This window comes from Callospermophilus lateralis, chromosome 3 (assembly GCF_048772815.1).
Source record: "Callospermophilus lateralis isolate mCalLat2 chromosome 3, mCalLat2.hap1, whole genome shotgun sequence".
In the NCBI taxonomy this organism is placed as follows: Eukaryota; Metazoa; Chordata; class Mammalia; order Rodentia; family Sciuridae; genus Callospermophilus; species Callospermophilus lateralis.
This window is the reverse complement of record NC_135307.1, coordinates 25,574,014-25,593,467: the sequence shown is the minus strand read 5'-3', so window position 1 is coordinate 25,593,467 and position 19,454 is coordinate 25,574,014. Positions and strand designations below refer to the sequence as shown.

The 19,454-nt window shown below is 40.6% G+C and overlaps 1 protein-coding gene across 9 annotated transcripts in view; it reads left to right on the top strand.

Moving 5' to 3' along the window:
* Nrxn3 (neurexin 3) overlaps positions 1-19,454 on the top strand; it is a 1,468,922-nt gene that overhangs the window by 371,975 nt on the left and 1,077,493 nt on the right. For all 9 annotated transcript variants that reach the window (XM_076848054.2, XM_076848052.2, XM_076848056.2 and 6 more), the window contains 2 exons: positions 5,016-5,317; positions 11,142-11,303. In XM_076848054.2, coding sequence (XP_076704169.1) covers positions 5,016-5,317; positions 11,142-11,303 — 464 coding nt within the window. The remainder of the gene's footprint in view (positions 1-5,015; positions 5,318-11,141; positions 11,304-19,454) is intronic.

The following is a 19,454-nucleotide window of genomic DNA, read 5'->3' as shown; positions in this document are numbered from 1 at the left end:
ACCCATCCAGAGGGGTCAGCATTTTAATGGGCTCTTCCAAGTGTCTGACCTTTTCCAACCTGGTACTGGAGAATTTGGAGCCAAAATCAGCCCCCTCCCCTGCTTCCCTGCTTAGGTTCCTACTGTCTGGGTGCCCCTTTCCTTGTTATTGACATTCATCTTTTGACAGGTTGAAGTTCCTGCAGCTCCAGAACCTCAGATATAGGATACTAGGTACCTTTACTGGGGATTTGATCTCCTGGTAAAGCGAGGGTGTGTTGGAGTAGCAAAAGCAATAAAATAAGAATCAATATGACCCCAGGATTTGGAACTGGCTCTCCTAGTGGATTAGACAAACTATCCAGACTCCATGTGCCTCTGTTTCCTCACATTGTTTACAACAAACTGACCTCACACGAGTATTGAAAGAATACCAATAATGATTAAGAAAGCATTTAATAATATATGATAGGATTAAAAAGCTGTGAATGTCTGCAAATGGCCCTAGAGTGCTTCTATAGCTGGACCTGACATGTTCTCATTTTGAGCCATTTTGTCTAATGCTATGTCCTTTTCCTTCAATTTTTGCCACTGGTCCTTGGTTTTTCTTGTTTGTACTTGATCTTAAGCATCCACACTTTGGATTCCCCCTGTGGTTTCTGGCTTGCCAGAATCTCTGCCTCTCCTTTCCTCAGGCTGTTTCTGTTAGGAATCTTTTGCTTCCATTTCTGCCCAGTGAAATGCAAACCTCACTCCAGAAATTGTATCAACATTCAGGCTGAACAATCCCAAGCATCCTAGAAAAGGGGTTCAAGTGTGTTTTTAAAGGATTACATAATCTTGGATTCTTCTCAGTAAAATTATGCAATGATTCTTCATAATCTTCAACATAAAATCCAAATTTCCTGATCTCAAACATTGTTTGGGTCCTTACAATACCAAGACCTCAGGAATCAGCTGTCTACACTTTTTATATTATTCAGTAAGAAAATATTACACTGAATATTTTACTCTACTTTGAAACTTCTCAGAAAAATACAGCTATTATTATATAAATCAGTAGTTGGCTGTTTATTGGGGGGAAGATTGGAGAAAAAAATTTGAGTAAATGTCTTAATGTTACATATATATCAGTATTTCAATTAGCAAGCCATTTGAAAAAGCAGTACTTTACATATCTTATACATACTGATTTAAAAATCTCTGAATTATACATATCTAGATCACATCTACTGTTTATCAATTGGACACTTACAAATAATGAGTAAATGATTTGTTGTCATATGGAGTTGAGCTCTGTTTCTCACGCAGTGAGAATAGCGTTCTTATTTTTACATGCAATTGATCGTAAACTTTGGGGTGATCTAATTTCAAGGAAGCTAAGTATCCGTTAGCTGTGTCAGTGCCTTCTGTCTCTCTTGCCAAGCCATAGCTGTATGCTAAGCTCTTGTGCACTGTGTTACATAATCCCCTGCATTCATCTTCTCTAGCTATTTAGCCTGAATACATACATGGTGACTGCATTGTCTTTTCAACCTCCTTCTCAGTGTCAACACCATGTAAAAAAAATAGATTTGGGGCACTATTACATTTTTTTTTCTAATGGAGGGTTTGGAGAATTGAATGGGTTTAGAAATGTGTACCTGTCATTATATGGTTTTCCCCTTTTGGTTATGTTGACTGTCAACTTAGTATGGTTTTCAAAGTGATAAGAAAGTGCCTGAGGCTCAGCTGCTTGAAGGAAATTGAGATAGGTTGGGATCTTCGGAGAAAAAGTATGTCAGATATGAGTGTCCAAAAGAATAATTTCTTCAAGGTCTTTCTTCTTTCTCCCTTGTAGCCCTTTATTTATTTCCTGAGACTGGGTCCTGCCTTGCTGGGTCTCTCTTCCTAATACTCAGGAGGAAATTATCCCAGAAATTAAAAAGGAAGTAAGTTTGCTCATCTAAAATGTGAATCAGAGAGGACTTTTCAGTTGTTTATTATTTGTTAAGGAAACTAAGGAAGGAGAGCTCCTGGTAGGTAATGCCTGGTCATCTCTGGCCCAGGGAACAGATAAACTGAGAAAATGAATCATTGAATGGAGAGATTAAGTTGTAGCTATTTCTATTAGATACTTGCAAAGGAAGGCACTTGGCCACATAAAATTTTCTTTGGTATATTTGCATGGATATTAGCATAAATATGCATGTAATTTGCATAGACAGTTTCCTTTCCTCATTGTTCTTTTTAATATCTTATTTATTTATTGTGATATCCTCCTCTTTGTTGATGTCATTTATTTTTTCCTATAATCTTCCATATAAAACAAGTTCTTTTATTTTAAACACAGAGGGAAAGGGAAATATTTCTTATGGTGAGGAAGTGTGATTTATACAGGAAGAGAGGCATTTATTTCTGGCTTCATTTATCCAAGCTCTCAGTTTGTAAGCCCACAGCTCCGTGGAATCATTCACACACAGCCTTGGAGAAGTAGAATGGGAGCAAGGGAATATCCAGAGTGATGGTGGAGGGACCCGTAACTGCTGTTTAGATATAAGTCCAGAGATGCTTCAAGTCTGGAGTACCACAAACTAACTGGATCATCTCGGGCAACTCATTCCCAGTCATCAATTTCTTCCTTAATAAAATAAAAGCATTAAATTAGACAATCCTTAAAATCCCTTGTAACACTAAAATTTATTATTTTGACATACCCCATGCTCTAATTATGTGAAAAATATTAAGCATCACATAGCACATTAAATAATCTCCTGGTGTCTTGCTGTTTTGTGTCAATCCTTCCCTTTTCAAGAGGCTCGATGATTAATGTAAGCTTCTCTTCATAGGCACTCCTCTCCTTGCTCATTTACTTCAATGGGCACAGGCACACAGGTGTAACTGAGATATATATAGAAGAGGACCACCAGTATAGCTTTTGTAGTATTAAGGATGCACACAGACTCTATGCAAGTCCATGACTCTAGGAAAAGAGCTTAGCTGTGATAACTGCATTAATTTATCATGTACTCTAGTTCAGCTCCAGGTCTGATGTCCCATTGCATTTTAACAAAGCCATTTCTTAAGAAATGAAAGGAGAGATCACGATGATAGACAGGGTAGTAGAGGAGTAGATGGATCTATTTCAAATATGCAGACTGTGTTGAATTTCTGCTTTATGATTGGGGGTGCTATTTTTGATAAAACACATCAGACATGAGTTAGGTGCTAAGTAGTACTTGTTCTTGAATACATGGAGAAGCTAGACTGCAGTCAGTTAGAGGTAAATAGGCCCCTTTGCTTATGCCAGTATATGTGTGTGTATAAACAGAGTAGGCAAGTATGTACCACTGAGCTCCTCTGGAACATGCAGAAGAAATTCATCTTCTTTTTTAACCCTCTGGAGTATGAAGTTGAGGTCCATATTTTAATGGTGTCATGATTACCATGATTAATTTAACAATATGTAGTGAGTGGTTGTATCTCACATAAAGAGTGATTGCAGTTCTTACTTTGTGATGAGAAAATATGTATTTTATTTTTCTTAAGTATTTGATGTAGGGCTGTGATGGTTGATAGGGATCTGAGCTGAGGGAACTTGGCTTTGGTTAATAGTACTGAAATGTAGTTCTGGCAGGGAAAATAGAATTCTTTCAACTTCACTTTGCAGAAGGAAATCTGCATATGTAGACTTCTATTGTTGCCATTTTTTTTTTCCATTAACAAGGTGCTTCTTGATAGCTTTTGACCAACCTTAGTATGAAGTAGTGAACCTAAGTGAGGCTAACCAGCAAGAAGGGAAATCGTACTTCCTGTTCTGTATAACAAAATTATAAGTCAAATAAACAAATGATTAATATCCCTATTCTCTTACTTTGTCAAATTTACTTTTGTAACTCCCTGGAAGACTAGGTTCCAGATATGGGAACTTTTGGATTCTTCAGAGTTTTGCTTATAAGAAATAGCATTGCAAGGAGAATCAGTCTCCTCTTGCTCCTCAGTCAGTTGGCCACCCACCTTCTCTTCCCACCTTTAGCTCTGTCCTTTATCACAAGGGGTCTAGTCAAAAATGCATGTGGATAACCCAGCGTACATGATCAAACACCATCCACATTCTTGCAAATAGTCTCCCACATCTCCCCTTATAAACCTTGAGGTATGGATATTGGTACCCTGGTATGCCTACAGAAAGATGAAGCCAGAGAAGAGGCCTATATAAACAGGCTTGGGGATTTGGAGGCTGAGAATTACAGGATCTCAGTGTCTGAAATGTGATCTCAAAAGAGAGTATAGGTTCCCCTGAAATGCCATCTATGAACCCCTAATTTTGGCGGAGGATTGTGGCCATGGAAATGTCCAGCCAGGGCCATCTAAAAGGAGATCCCCGAACAAGCAGAAATTCCTTTTGCTTGAGTCTAAGAGTGGTATTGATGTCTTGCTAAAGAATATTACCAATTTCATTCTCTTCCCCTTTCCTCAACTACCTGGTCCCCTTCTCATGTTCAACCTCCTATATAATAACTCAGCCACAACTCACTGGGCTCAGGATTTTACCATAGAAACCAAAGTTGGCTGGGTTATTGATAGATGGAAGCCAGGGCCAAATCTTTCAGGGTAATTGATTTTTAGTTATTGGTCAATAAAAAGTACCTAGAGCTAGAGAGTCCTTTGTCAGCACAGTTAATTATCTATTCTAAACCAGCTCCCCTACAAGCATTTAAAAGCCATCACTGAAGCAAAAGCAATGTAAGCCTCACTTGACTACTTTGCATGAAATTTCTCTTTAGGTATTTCTTTGAGAAGATTGGAAAGGAAGGCAGCAAGCTCCCTTGCACCATCTTGCCTGTCTTCTACCCTTGTTTTGACACACAGTTTCTCCCCCACCAGATGCTCTGCTAGGTTTGCTGATTTTCATGTAGAAGCCAGGGCGGTTGCTGAGTTGGTATCAGTGCAAGGACAGGGGTTAGTGTTCTTGGGCTGTGTTCTCCTTGGTGGTTGCATAGATCCAACACCTGCCAGTCAAGGATTGACTGCTTTCTGCTTTTTGTTTCCGACAGCTCGAGAGGAGAATGTGGCCACATTCCGAGGCTCAGAATACCTGTGCTACGACCTGTCTCAGAACCCCATCCAGAGCAGCAGTGATGAAATCACCCTCTCCTTCAAGACCTGGCAGCGCAACGGGCTCATCCTGCACACGGGCAAGTCGGCTGACTATGTCAACCTGGCTCTGAAGGATGGTGCGGTCTCCTTGGTCATTAACCTGGGGTCCGGGGCCTTTGAGGCCATTGTGGAGCCAGTGAATGGGAAGTTCAACGACAACGCCTGGCATGATGTCAAAGTGACACGCAACCTCCGGCAGGTAATGGCTGAGGGGAGAGAGTGCTTGGAAGGCCCATGTTAGGTAGAACGCTGGTGAAGCAGGTGACTGGGGAGGTGCAGAGGGGTAGAGATGTGGGTTTGGATAGATTAAAAACTAACTTTTTTCCAGTCTTTGCAATTCCACAAGGAAAACGATTACAATGTGTTTCTCCCAAGTCTTCAATTCTCCATTTGTTCTTGTTATTTTAAAAAAAATTAGTTGTACAGATAATAAAAATGATAAGTACTTTCATCCTTTTAATTCTGCTTTCCTTTTTATCATTTTCTTAATTACATTTGAATCTTATCATGCTATTGTTAAATTCAATTAGGGATAGCATTTTGTTTCTGCAGCTTGATGGATTTTCCTCATTCTTTGAATATGTTTTTCTTTTTAATTAAGTTAGCCATTGCCATGATGCCATCATTTTAATTTCCTCCAGAAAAAAACTTTTTTTCTTTCTCCCTCCTCCTTTTAATTTATCATCCCTACCCCCCACCCCCCAGTTGTGACATTAATCTCTGGCTTTCAAATTAACTAGCTGGGATCTTTCTGAATTCCTGTTTCTCTGTTCCTTGATGCAATGTGTTGGTCCTACCTTTATTTGCCCTGTATCTACCTCCAAGACTCTTCAGTTGGAAGGCCTGGGAAGTGGAAAGACCCAAATAAAAATGCCAACCCTGGAGCAGCCTTCCTGACCCTGTCTGTGCTTGAGAACTCCCATGGCTTGCCGATTCTAAGCAGGCCACTCCGTCAGGTGACGATGCTTTCAGAAAGCCTGAATCAAGTGAAGATGTTTTCAATGTCCGAACTGCTACTACTAATAACATTACCTTATCAGCAAACATCCATAAAAGACAAGCATTTCCTGTAAGAGTCAAGGTCTGTGCTGAGATCGCCTTTTCCTTGTTCCTCTTTTCACTTCCTTTTTTCTACTTGTGAATCTGTCAAACAAAACCCAGTTGGTCAGCATTCATCCTTTATTAATCAGAAAACATTATGTGCAAATTTCCAGAAAGTGCTTATCAAATTTTTCTCCAGCATTATGATTGATTTAATGCCTTTGCATGTAAACATGAAAGCAAAAGACATGACAGGTGTTTGCATATGTTTTCTGTCTGATAAAAGTGTGACTCCTAAGTAATGCTAAACAAATGGTGGAGGCTGGCACACATTGGAAAAGCCCAATTGTCAAAATACTTTCCATTTCCATGTTTAGGTGTGTCAAGAAAGCCACCTGGTTGGGAGATTCCATTCTATCTGTGGTGAAGATGCTAATTAATGCAAGGCTTGGAATCCCCAACCCTCTCAACATATGTGAATTTGACTCTTTGGAGTCATTCTCCTGTGTTTTCCTTCCACGGCCAACCTATTGCTGATGTTTTCCTCCATGACTCTCTCCATAGTTACCCAGAAGAGAACTTCTCAACTGTCAAGAGAACATAAGTCAAATTTCTATTTGCTGACATAGAAGGACTTAATATGTCTGAGCTGTAGAGAATAGACCAAAAATGAAATATGACCTTTTGCCAGTTTTGATTGGCAGGTACAGAATAACACCCTTTAGTCATTAGTGGAGGGGAAACTTTTGATATACTGGGAACGGTATCAGGTCACAGTTCTCGCCAAGTCATTTGTCTCTCTCCACACACTTCCCAGCTTTTCTAGAATAATTCCAGTCTGCCTGAGAAAGGCTCAGTTTTGTTTCTGCTAAAAATCATGGTTCTAAATAGCATCAGTCCCCAATTAAATCCTTTAAACTAGAGGGGATAAATCAGAGTTTAATTCAAATATTGGTTGTGATGTCTTAGTCAGAGCAATCTGAGGAAACCACCCTGGAAGGTTTGTGCTCTGCTCCAACATCTAAGGCTCATCTCCTCTCTGTGCCCTTGGACAAGCCACTTAACCTCCCTGCAGCACAGTTTCCATTTGTAAAATGCTGATTGCAATGCTCCCCAGCCATGTGTGGTGGCTAAATATGCAAAGCACCTTATGTTCCAGAAGGATTATGAGCTCATCCATGGGCTGGGTGCTAGACTCGTGGCGACGTGTGGATGATTTACAGGCTGAGCATTCTGTCCCAGAGGTGACTGCTTCTCTCTGGTGCCAAGAATACAGTTAATAGAGCTCTTCGTTCTGGACAAGGTCTAAGAGGTCCTGGGGTTCTGGGGTAATTCTTGACAGAGAGACTAGTACTCTTATGTGAAAAAATACCCCTAAAATTGGACCTCGTTGAAATCCTGATTGTGTTTTGCATCCAAATACAATTTGTGGAAAGAAAGGAAAATCTCTGAAAAACAGAGTTGATCTTGCAGATAAAATCCTTCCAGGGCTGAGTAATATAAGATTATTATTTTTCCCATTAAAAATATTTATAATATCTTTTTTGAGTTCTTTAGGACACAATTGAGTGGGAAGTCCCAGTCTATTTCGAATAGATTGTAAATAGCTTCATAAATATTTGTTAACAAGCTTGTGGCAGCCTCATGCACTTTTAGAGGTGAGAGCAAATGGCTTCCGTGGCAAAAATTTATATGAGGAAAATTTACATGGAGTTTTTTGAAGTATTCATTACCAAACAGGGAAGAATTTTCTCATTTCTTCCTTTGTGGACATCAATTCATGGTTCTGTCATTAAGGCAACTCAAAGCCAAACCAGGTACTTTATTGGGGCTTCCTACTGAAAAAAGGAATGTGGAGTGTTCCTATCTGTTCTAAACTGGAACTGGAACTAGAGACTGAGCTACTGGGACATTCATGTGCACATAGAAGAGGGTTTACCCTCTAACTTGCCTGAGTCCAAGGTCACACCCATACCATTAATCATTTTACCTCTGGGGGCCACTTTTGTTAAACCTTGAATACAGAATCAGGGTTACAGTCTGCCATCCTTCTAACCTCTGAGCTCAGGGTGTGCTGGCAACTCAGCATTTGAAATGAGCAAAAAGAGTCTAATTGTGGGGCTTCTCTAACCATGTTAACCTGCCATACACCCTGCTCTCCATGCAAGAAACTGCTTAACAACATGAAAAGCTGTATTCAGGGGGAATGAGGGATAGTGATTCCAACAGGATAGCATCCTGCAAAGTAAACAAGATGATACTCTCATTGGATGATAAACAAGGCTAACACTTCTGATGCGTTCTAATGACAGTTATCTGAAACTGAGAGTAAAGGAAAAAGGAAAACATTCCCCTCCGGCTGCTAAAATCCAAGAAAATCAAGGGGGCCATGGATCTTTAAGTTACCTAGAGAACCTAGAGTATGCTGTGTCAAGGAGCTTTCTCTGCTAGGTTAGGTCTGTGAATGTTTAAATTACTTGTAGGAGAATGTCATCCTGTAGTCCATCCACCTAATCAGATTCATGTGAAAAAGCAAAAACCAAACACCAACATATTGGTATTCAGTTCTTTCTCTCTGTTTATCTACCTATGGAATGATAAGCTTTTTTGGTAAACTTTGATTCTTCAGACCAGGTGTGTGTGTATGAAGAATCAAAGTTTACCTAGATTCTTCATACACACACTAGAGGGTGGGCAGGACCATAGGTGGTATTCAGAAGAGCCGTTGGGACGTAAGTATGAAGCGAACTCTAACAGGGGTGGGGTGTGGGCCAAGTGGTATCTGGGCGGTTGCTATGGCTGGTGGACCATAGCTCCCTTCCTGGCTGTGACCGGGTGGCAAGGTTTTCCATAGAGTCCTGGTCTCATTGTCTCCCCCACTCTCTCTTTCTGTGTTGGGTGCCTTTTTTTTGAAAAACTAACACAAGATCATTCATGCAATGTGTCATTTACTAACCGACTAATGTACTAACACCCTAACGACTCATCTTTGTTTTTAGTTTTTTTAATTAACAATCGTTCTGTTCACAATTTTTAATTTCCTTTCTTCCCCCTTCTCCGCAAAGCACTCAGGCATCGGACACGCTATGGTAAACAAACTACATTGTCTGGTAGATATCATTCTTATTGTCTCTTTTTTTGGGTTTGCCGTGTGTTGCCCCCCTTTTCCTCCCCAAACCCCTCTTTTATCCTCTTTAGACTTATTTCTTCTTTTATTTAATTTTTTTTTTGTTAAATTAAATGCAAGCCTTTCTTTTTCTTAAAAAAAAAAAATAATAATGGAAGGGGACGCCCCTGTCCTGGAAATGCTATTTGATGGAATTTGGTGGGGACTGTTTTTCTCTTCCTCCACTTTTTAGGTTTTTATTTTTTTCCCTAGAAGTATTTTTTATTTCTATCTTTTTTTTTGGTAAAGAATTTCTCCATTCAGTTAAATTTTTATTTTGTTTTCTTATTTTGCAACTTCCAAGTTATGGACGAGGGATAACTGAGATTTCTAGTGAGAACTTTTCTGCTCTCCGTGTCTTCCTCTCCCTCTCTTACTCCTTCCTTTTTTCTCCTCCCCACTCCTTAATCCCTTCTCTCTTGCCCTTTTGTGTGGCCATGGCCACCACAGGTGATCTGGGGAGGAAAGTACTCTGCCTCCTAGACTCTTCCTTTCCCTTCTCTTACCTGTTCCCCACTGTGGCCAAAGGGAGCTCTGCCAGTTGTGTTCTCCATACAAACTCTGCATGGCATGGTCCTGTCTCGTGGAATCCCATCGGCAACAGAATTTGTTTCTCATTTTCCTCCTCATTACTAACAACCTACCGACCATCAACCTCATGCCACTTTCTTCTCTTTTCTTCCCTCCCTATTTTCATTCTCTCATTCTTCATATATTTTGGGGTTGGGTTTGGACTTTTTCTTTTCTTTTTTTCTTCCTTTTCTTTCTTTCTTTCTTTTTTTAAGTGAGGGAGGTGGCAGGCAGGGGAAAGATGATTTCCCTTTAGTTTTCAGTGTTTTCTCCCCCGCCCCCACTTCATCTTGTGTTTTTTTTTTTTTCTGTTTGTTCAGTGCATGCAAGTGTGAAGTGGATTTTAATTCCTTTATTTCTCTCCACCCTTTCCCACATCCCTACTTTTGTTTTTCTGCCTTCTCTCTTGGCTCCAGATAATTTCCGCATGGGTGTGGCAGCGTATGGTGTATAAACGCTTTGGGTGGTATCTTTCTCTGCCCTCTGCTCCTTTCGTGGATGTTGGGTGTGTGGGTGCTATATTTTCCCCATGAGCATTATTATTTTGGTTATCATGCCTCACCATTCCTTTCTTTTTGTTAGAGTTGGCTTTTTGGTTTGGGTCATTTCTTCTGTTGGTGGTGGTGATGGCAGAGGAGGGAGGGCAGGGGTTGGTTATCCTGGGGTACTCCATGGCATGCATCATCCCTGACACATCAAAATAGAGACCCTCTTTTTTTCCCCTTTCTGAATGCATGTTTGTCAGCGTGGTGTGAGCCAAAAAAGAAACAAATAAAAAAGAAAAGAAAAAAGGAAAAAAAAAAAAAACATCCACAACCAAAGACCAACCCCTAACAAACCTCATTGTCTAATGTCTCCTTTGCTGTTTTCCATTACCACCATAAATAACAATCATCTAAAAAAAAATAAAGATCATTAGTAATGAAACTGAGACAAGTGATATCGTCTGAGGATGGTTCCATTTTCTAGCCTGAATAAAGTGTGCAATGGGTAGAATAAGGTGCTCAGCTTGGCAATTGTAGCCAATCTCCCATGGGTCTGCAGGGGAATACTGTAGGCTTGGGACACAGGGAGGCAGACCAGAAAATGGAACTTAGCTGCACATACCAAAATCAAACCAAATTAGAACGAATACCTCACTAAAATCTTAATAAAAGTGATGCCACAAATAGGGGAAGCCATTAGGTTTTGATAGGACTGTAAGGTCATTGCTGGGATTTTTTTTGTCCCTATGTCCTACCACCAGGTGACAATCTCTGTGGATGGCATTCTTACCACGACGGGCTATACGCAGGAAGACTACACTATGCTGGGCTCAGATGATTTCTTCTACGTGGGAGGAAGCCCAAGTACCGCTGACTTGCCGGGCTCACCTGTGAGCAACAACTTCATGGGCTGCCTTAAGGAGGTAAAATCCACACAACTCTATTTATAATGTGCTGTGCAACTGTTTAAGAATGAATGAGATTTCTAGATCAATGACTGCCCCTGTCATCTAATCTTCTATGAGATGAGAGGTTGAGGCAGAAAAGACATTGGACTGGGAAGTAGGGGTCCTGCCTTTTCATCCTGGCTTAAACTGCTTGGATGACTTCGGGTTTGCCAGTTGAATACTCTGTGGCTCTGTTTCCTCATCTAACTTACAGAGAATCTTATCCCATAAGTGGTTGTGCTTTATACATTAAATGCAGTAACACAGATGAAAGGTCTGTGAAATCACAAGGAACTAGACATGTGTGAAGTTTGATTTTGTGCTTTTCACTTGGCAGGTAGAGATTCTTCAGCTAAAAGTGGTTCAATTTGTGGCTGTGTGCTTTTCCCAAAATATAACATATGCATTATTTTACCTTTGCCAAGTCTGGCATTCCCAAGTATCTCATTATTTGAGAGGAAGGAAAATTCTCAGAATATAACATTAAGGCTCAAAAAACTGGCTTTTCTGTCTTTTCTTTTTTTTTTTTCCTGAAAGCTCGTAGCAATAGCTGTGAGAAAGCAGTGAGGCTTTGCCATTACTCATTTATTACCATTGTAGCTGATGTGTTGAGACCTCTGTCTGAGAGCAAAGGAGCTTCAGTCAAGTGTAAGTTCAATCTCTAAGGTCAATTGTGGAGGCAAAAAGAATCAGACTTGATTTGGTAGAGTTCTTTCAGAAGACTGTGTCATCAGAGCGGTACACTGTACATTTTGTTTAATCTAAGCTAAGCCTGATGGCCTAAGATATGTATACCATTTCCCCAGGGAAATTCCTTGAAAAGCTAACAGTGTTCCTTCTTATAGATAAAGATCCCTTGTGACATCTTATGAGCTTCCTCTCAGGGCATATGGTTGATTCTTATTATGGGTATTTGAAGTTTGTTGAATAGCAGATATATATGAGGTGACACTGTACATGGGCTCATTCCTGCCACTGAACTGTGAGCCAGGTCAGGACAGGAATTGTGTCTGGTTTGTTTGGCACACAGGAGGTACACACTCAGGAATTACTGGATGGCCTAATTTATCAAATAAGCACTGGTGTGCTTATTTAATGTTCTGTAACAAAACTGGATGGTTTTTCACAAGCCATGGTCTCCATGGTGGAAAACGTTATAATCTAGGAAGAGAGATGAGATCAGTAAGTGAATAATTACCGCATAAGGCACCATGTGTTCGGTGCCACAGACTAAATGCTCTGATTGAGTGGAGGAAACAGATAAATTTTAGGTGGGAGTCAGTTTTAGAGAAGAAGTGACATTTGAGCTGAGCCTTGTTGTAGTAAACCATGTGTGATTTGAGAGGAAGGGGTGGAAAGGAGAGAATGACAAAGAAGGGAGAAATCCAATTATAGCTTTATATTGTTCTCCATCTGAAGGACGAATTAGAATTAAGAGGAGAATCCAAAGACTGCTTTCCTTTCTCAGCTTCTGCCAGCTTCAGGGACTCCACTGTCATTTCTGAAAAAATTGTGGTAGGCATAGAGTGCATCTTCCCTGGGATTTACTCCTATTTCAATAGAATAAAGGTATAAACTACTCAATGTCTAACAAACCCTGAAAGGTTCTTAAACACTGTTAAATCACACTACCTTGGAATTGAACTTTCACCAGAAAAAAAAAAAAGGTTGCTACATTCCCATTGCAGAGGACAGGGTTCAGAGTGAATGAGGCATGGGGGCCACGTGATGCTGGTTCACGGGATAGTGCAGCAGCAAGCTGGGCATTTTCCTGGAGGGGATTTTGGATAACTTGGAAGGCTGAATTCCCTACTATACAGTAACATTGAATCATCCCTCAATTTTATGTTTTGAAGTAAATGATCCATGTCCCAATCCCAAATCTTTTATCAATTCATCAGGAAGGATGCCTCTGAACATTTTGAAACAAGACTCAGAAAAACACAAGATGTGTCTGATAGCTTTATCCCTGTGGAAACTAGAGGAAATAAAATCTAGACACACACACACACACACACACACACACACACACACGGCTCAGGCTGAGAGCAGGAAGCTACAAAATTCTATCAGAGGGGCTGGGGCTGCGGTTCCGTGGTTGAGCGCTTGCCTAGCATGTGTGAGGCACTGGGTTCGATTCTCAGCATGGTATATAAATAAATAAAATAAAGGTCTACCAACAACTAAAAATTATTTTTAAAAAGTCTGTTGTTGAGAGCCACAGCCAAGTTGGGATGGCGCCTGGCATTTTGCCAGAAGGAGTGGTTGGGAGGTGATGCTAGCGAGCCATTGGGATGATGGTGATTAAGTTAAGCTGTGTATAATTATTGGGATAGTGACTGATTGCTGTAACTGGATATGCTAAATTGAAACAAGCTGTGCATTCAGTTGTGTTTGTGGATCTCTGCTGTCCGGCAGTGGGGCGTCTCCTGCTGCCTCCGGTGCCCTCTACTTTTGAGTTCTCGCAGAGTTTCCGTTGGTTCTTGTGGAGTTTCCGTGGAGTTCTAGAGAGTTCCTGTTGGGTTTGGGCAATAAAGTAGTTCCTGTTTGAACCTACAAGTGGCTAGTGACCTCCCGGTTATTTTGTGCCCAGCCAGACTGCGGCAGTCTGTCAGAATTGTCATTTAATAGCTCCAAAGTTAAAGCCTTTTCTGAAAATCGACCTTAATTAGTAATTTGAAAAATTAGTAATTTGAAAAATTCCCACCTTTTAGCTAACAGCACACATCTGCATTTGAATTCAATGCAAGTTAGAAAAAGGAGTATTCAAAATATTGAGGGAAACATAGGCAAAAAATGAGAACTTCAAGTCCCGCGGATCTCTGCTTTACATTAGCAGCATGGCTGTCTTGGTGAGGGATGGGGGACGGGGTGGGGGGAATCTTATTTTACCTGAGTGCTTGAGCATTACTTGAAACCAAATGAAGTGCTGGCATATTATTTTTTTCCATTTTATCATTAGAATTCATTTGTCTGTGATCAAGTCTGGAAAATTCTCTTATTCTTAGTATTTATCTTTGACAAATTAATTGACAGATAGGGCTTCCAGCTGTGTTGGGATTTAGCTCCTGGATCAAGCCCACGCCCCACTGCCGGACAGCAGAGATCCACAAACACCACTATTTAACTCAGGACAGCCTCTCCTGTCGTTGTACAACGCTGTCTCCCTTTCCCTATCTCTCTTTCTGCCATTCTCTAGCCTCTCTTGCTGTGTGTCTGTACATTGCCCTGGGATGAACTGAGTGCTTTTAAGTGTCATGTCCATCAAGTTGGGGACATGGTGAAAGAACAATGGGATTTCTGTTTTATTCTGTTTTATTTATCTGTAGTGTGAGTAGGTTTTATCTTTGGAACTGTAGCTAATTTACTCCGCAATGGAACTAAAATAAACATGAATTTGACCCATGTGCACACATAATAACTACAACAGTGTTCAAGTTGTCATCAAACTATTGTGGTTCTCTGCACACCCTCACTACAAATACAGGATTCATGTCCCCTGGAATACCACAAAGTCACCATCTGGTTCGTCTTCATGTTTTCTTGTTTTATTTTAACTGTCTTATTTTTTGTTCTTGTTGTGTCCCTAGTTCCCAAAATGGTTCCTGTTGCTTAGTGGGCTTCAGTAAATATTTGCTGAGTGAAATAACATGTTTATAAATTAATAAATATTTTTTTATTAGATAAATCCTCTTAGGCACTACTGATCACTCAACTTTCCTGAGATGACTGAAGAACATCTTGTTGAGGCAATAGTTGAATTTTTCAAGACCCCCCACCTCAGCTATCTAATATGAGGGAAATATTACATATGGGCCTCAGCAAAGCTAAGAGAAATAGATTGGAATCTTCTCTAGAAAGAACTGGATAGAAAAAACCTTTGAGGGAGGCATCATAATACAATGAAAAGAATATTTGTTTAAAACCAAAGACTTGGGTAGAAATAGCAGTTTTATCACAGGCTATGTGTCCTGAGATAAACCATTGATACGTTATGTCTGTTTCTTAGCCTTTAATGTAGAGACCATTAGACCTCTGTTGCATGTTTCATAAGAACAAGGGAAATGACGTGCATAAGCCAAACAGCATTTATGATAATAGTTACTTGCTATAGTCATTACTAATGTTTATCTAATGTATCCTATAAACAGTTTATGAATACAACTGTAAATTAATGCAAGAGCCTGCATATCTCTACATTTCCCATGTGAAAAGTCACTCTCAGGAAAAAAAAATAATTCTAAGGTTTGCCCAACTTCTCTTATATTTGCTAAAGTAAGGATCACCACCCACTCAGCCTCAGTCATTCCTTTGTTTATTGCCTTTGTTGTTCATGTGACACTGTCAACGTGCCTTTGTTAAAATGTGAACCCATGAGGACAAAGTCTAATCTAATTCAGTATTTCCCCAGCACTGGAACAGTCATTGGCATTAAAATATTGCACTCAGGAAGAAAGTCTGGAATAAATAATTGACTGAATGAGCTAATCTCTTGGAGCTCTAAAATCTGGTGGCATTTAGATCAACAGTGCTTTATATCAGGTTGTTATGACAAAGCATCATGGATTGGTTGGATTATAAAACACATTTGTGTTTGTATTTCCCATAGTTATGGAGGCTGCAAGTTTGAGATCAGGATGCAGCATGGAAAGGACCTAGTGAGGATTTCCTCCTGTTTATAGCTGCCACCTTCCCAGATCCTCACTGGGTGAAAGAGGGTCAGAGGGCTCTCAGGGTTCTCTTTTATGAGGGCACTAATCCTATCATGAGGGCTTCACCCCCATGATCTAGTGCTTTCCCAAAAGGCCCGACTACAAGTATCATCATCTTGCTGTTAGGATTTAAACACATGGACTTTGGGGAGAGCCAGATGTTTAATCCATGGAAATAGATAAATACTGAAATCATACAACTTTCAAGGACTGTGCCAAAACACGAGTCAAGTATGGTTCCTGCTTTAGAAGACCTTGTGCTTAGTAGAGGGAGACAGATGTAAGCAGGTAATGTCAAGAAAGGACAATTAATGCACAAAATAAGACATCCCTACTTGCTTTGGGCTGCTGCACAGAACCTGGGTTCAGGGAAGAGACAATGCTCACGGTGAGACATGAAAGTGAATGGGAGGAACAGGAAGAACAGGGGAGCGGTGCAGCATGAGCAAGGGTGAGGAGGTAAGCCATGTCATGGTGTCTGGATGAAGAAACTACAGAGAGTTTCTAGCTTCAGGGCCTAAAATTTAAGATCTGGAGTTTTGGAGATGGCTCTGCAAATTTAGGTAGGGTCAGGTTAGAGAGAGCTTTATTCTATGCCATCTCATTTGACTTGATTTCTAGTAAGGAAAGCCCTTGAAGGATCTGAAGCAGAGCAGTGACACTGTCAGATTGTCATCTTGTTCATCATGCCTTAAATCCTTCAAGAACTGGAGTTAATTTACCTACTGTTTCTCCCCAATGCATATGTCCCTCTAGGAGGCTGGATGGGCAGGGATGGAAGGAGTGGCCCATCAGCTTCAGCATTGGACAGAGACCTGCTTGGGATGTTAAAGTTTCCAAAGAAAATACACTTCCTCTTGACTCCCATTTCAGTTTCCAGCGACTCTCCCTATCTGGACGTGAATTTCTTCTTTCTCTGTCCTTGGCATTCCTGAGCTATTGTGTTTGGATGAAGCACAAAGTAGGAGAGGAAAACCAAGCCAAGTTGCACAAAGACCGAGTCCATCAGCCAGGACTAGGAGCCTCCTCAAGCCCATCACAGTACCCTCCTACGTGGTGGACCTTCTGTGCTTTTCGCTTTGGTTATTTCTACATTCTTCCTTTTGCCTCAATCTGTTACTTCTCCCCTAGTGTACTGGTGCCCCTATTTGCCATGGAGAGTCCAAAGGGCTGCTGGAGATCATTAGGACAGCCTGGCCTGCCTCACCCCTCGGCTCTCATGCCATCTCTAATAGGGAGGAAGGAAAATCAGGAGAATTGGAACACATATTTAAAGGAAAAAGGATGGGGGAGAACATCCCTGCACACATAACATTCCACGTCCCTTTGTGATTATTAGCCATTTAAAACCGAATGGGGTTTTGCAGCCAGAGATAGTCTCTGAACAGATGATTAATGGTTTAATCTGTAATAACTTTACATTTTATAGAACCCTGATAGGAGTCCACATCTGGTGAGGAAAGCTATTTAAGGCTGTGTTAATTCTGTTAATTGCTATACGTTTATTTGAATTGCTGGCACCTGCGGGCTTTGGGATAATGTGTTTGTTTGTTTGTGTGTTTTTTTTTATAAATATACTCATTTTATGTTACTCTGTCTCACTCTCTTTTGATGCTATCTCTTATGCCATCCCTTGATATCTCTTCCTGTGTAACTTTTGCATTATCTTTTAGTTTCTTCACTCATTATCCTTTTCCCCCTGCCCCTATTTCCCTTTTTCCTTAGTCTATTTCTCACTGCTCTTGTTTGGTATCCTTCCTGATTTCTCCAGTGGTGACAAATATCTCTGTGTATAAGTAGGTACACTTAGGTCACAGCATTGGATCCAAACATTCCCCTGCTCTTAGCATTAAGAGAACTGAGAAGCTCCAGGCTTAGCCAAAGATCGAGTGAGATTTTCAGAGAAGAGAGGAGGTTGGGCTTTCCAAGCACGACTCTCCCAGACCTGGGTCCAGCCTAGTCTCATTCCTTACCAGCTGCCTGATATATAGCAAGCCACTTGACTGCCTTAGGCGTCAGATTATTCATTGGTAGAGACAGAAAACTTACTTTCAGCATTTTTACGTAGGAAGCAAATGGGATTTAAAGAAATAGAAGTGCTTAATAAAGCTACACACATGTGAATGTAGTTATTTACACATTGCATTATTTATTAATTGAAACAAAATTAGTTCTGGCCAAGGAATCACTAATTGCTCTTTACTGTCTTCTACAATTAACCAACTGCAGAAGTTATGAGAGTCCAGTAGAGTTTTGCAAAAAGAACCAACCAACCAACTTAGCTCTCAGGGCCTCTCTGGTATATGGCCTCTCTGGGTATCCGCATCTTGATCTGTAGAATGAGGATACTAATCACTGCCAAGCCCAAAGAACAAGATTATTGAGAATTGATTGCAAATGTATGTAGATAACAATTATTGGTCATTTAGTTTTGGTTAGCAAGGTAGGTTTTAATCCCTTGTGTTTGGAAAATGTGCAGAAGTCTATGAGCCTGGTGATAAGAATGTCTTGGCAGAATGAAAGAGCTAATACAAAAAGGAGGTAGAGAGGGACAACATGTGAACAAGGTAGAGGGAAGTGGACACATGAATCAGAGACTGGGAAATGGACAAAGGTGCCAGAAGAAAAGAAAGAGAAATCGTATCTCAAGAGCTATCTGTTGGGTTGTTATAGGCTGAATTGTATTTCTCCAAATATGTGTGTTGAAGATCTAACCCTGAGCATGTGGCTATTTGCTACTGGTATCTGTATAAGAGGTTAAGGCACAGATACACTCAGAGGGATAAAACCTTGGCAAGACAGGTAGAAAACAGTCAGCCATTCCCATACCAAGGACAGACTTCAAAGAAACCAACCCAGATAACACCTGGATCTTGGACTTCTAGTCTCCTGGAGTATGAAAAAATAAATGTGAAGTGCACCAGCCTGTGGCCCTTTGTTATGGCAGTGCTACCAAACTCATAGTGTAGCTAGGTTGGGCATCAAATTGCCATTTTGTGGGTTAAAGATATCAAATATTGGCGATGTCATGCAATTCAATTTAAGAATGGTGTTTTTGTAAAGAAGGCAAACTGTTTCTGGAAAAGAGATTACTTTCTGGATTATAAGGAACTAGAATGGCATGAGAGGGGGGGGGAGGGAGAGAGGGAGGGAAGGAGAGATTGGCACTCTGTGACACAGAGGAAACTGGAATAAAATCCTGATCTACAGGGGATTTATGATGCTTCTAGACTTGTCTGATGAGGGGCCAGGTGTGAACACTTAGCCAACAGTGGCTGTGAGGAAATGGTACATATGAAGCTAAGGTATAGTATAAGGTGTGCTGAAGTCTCAAAGATACTTGAAAAGGTTCTTCCATTAATACCAAAGAAAACGTATTCAGAAGAATTTGCTGCTTATAGTTGACTAGTTGTTG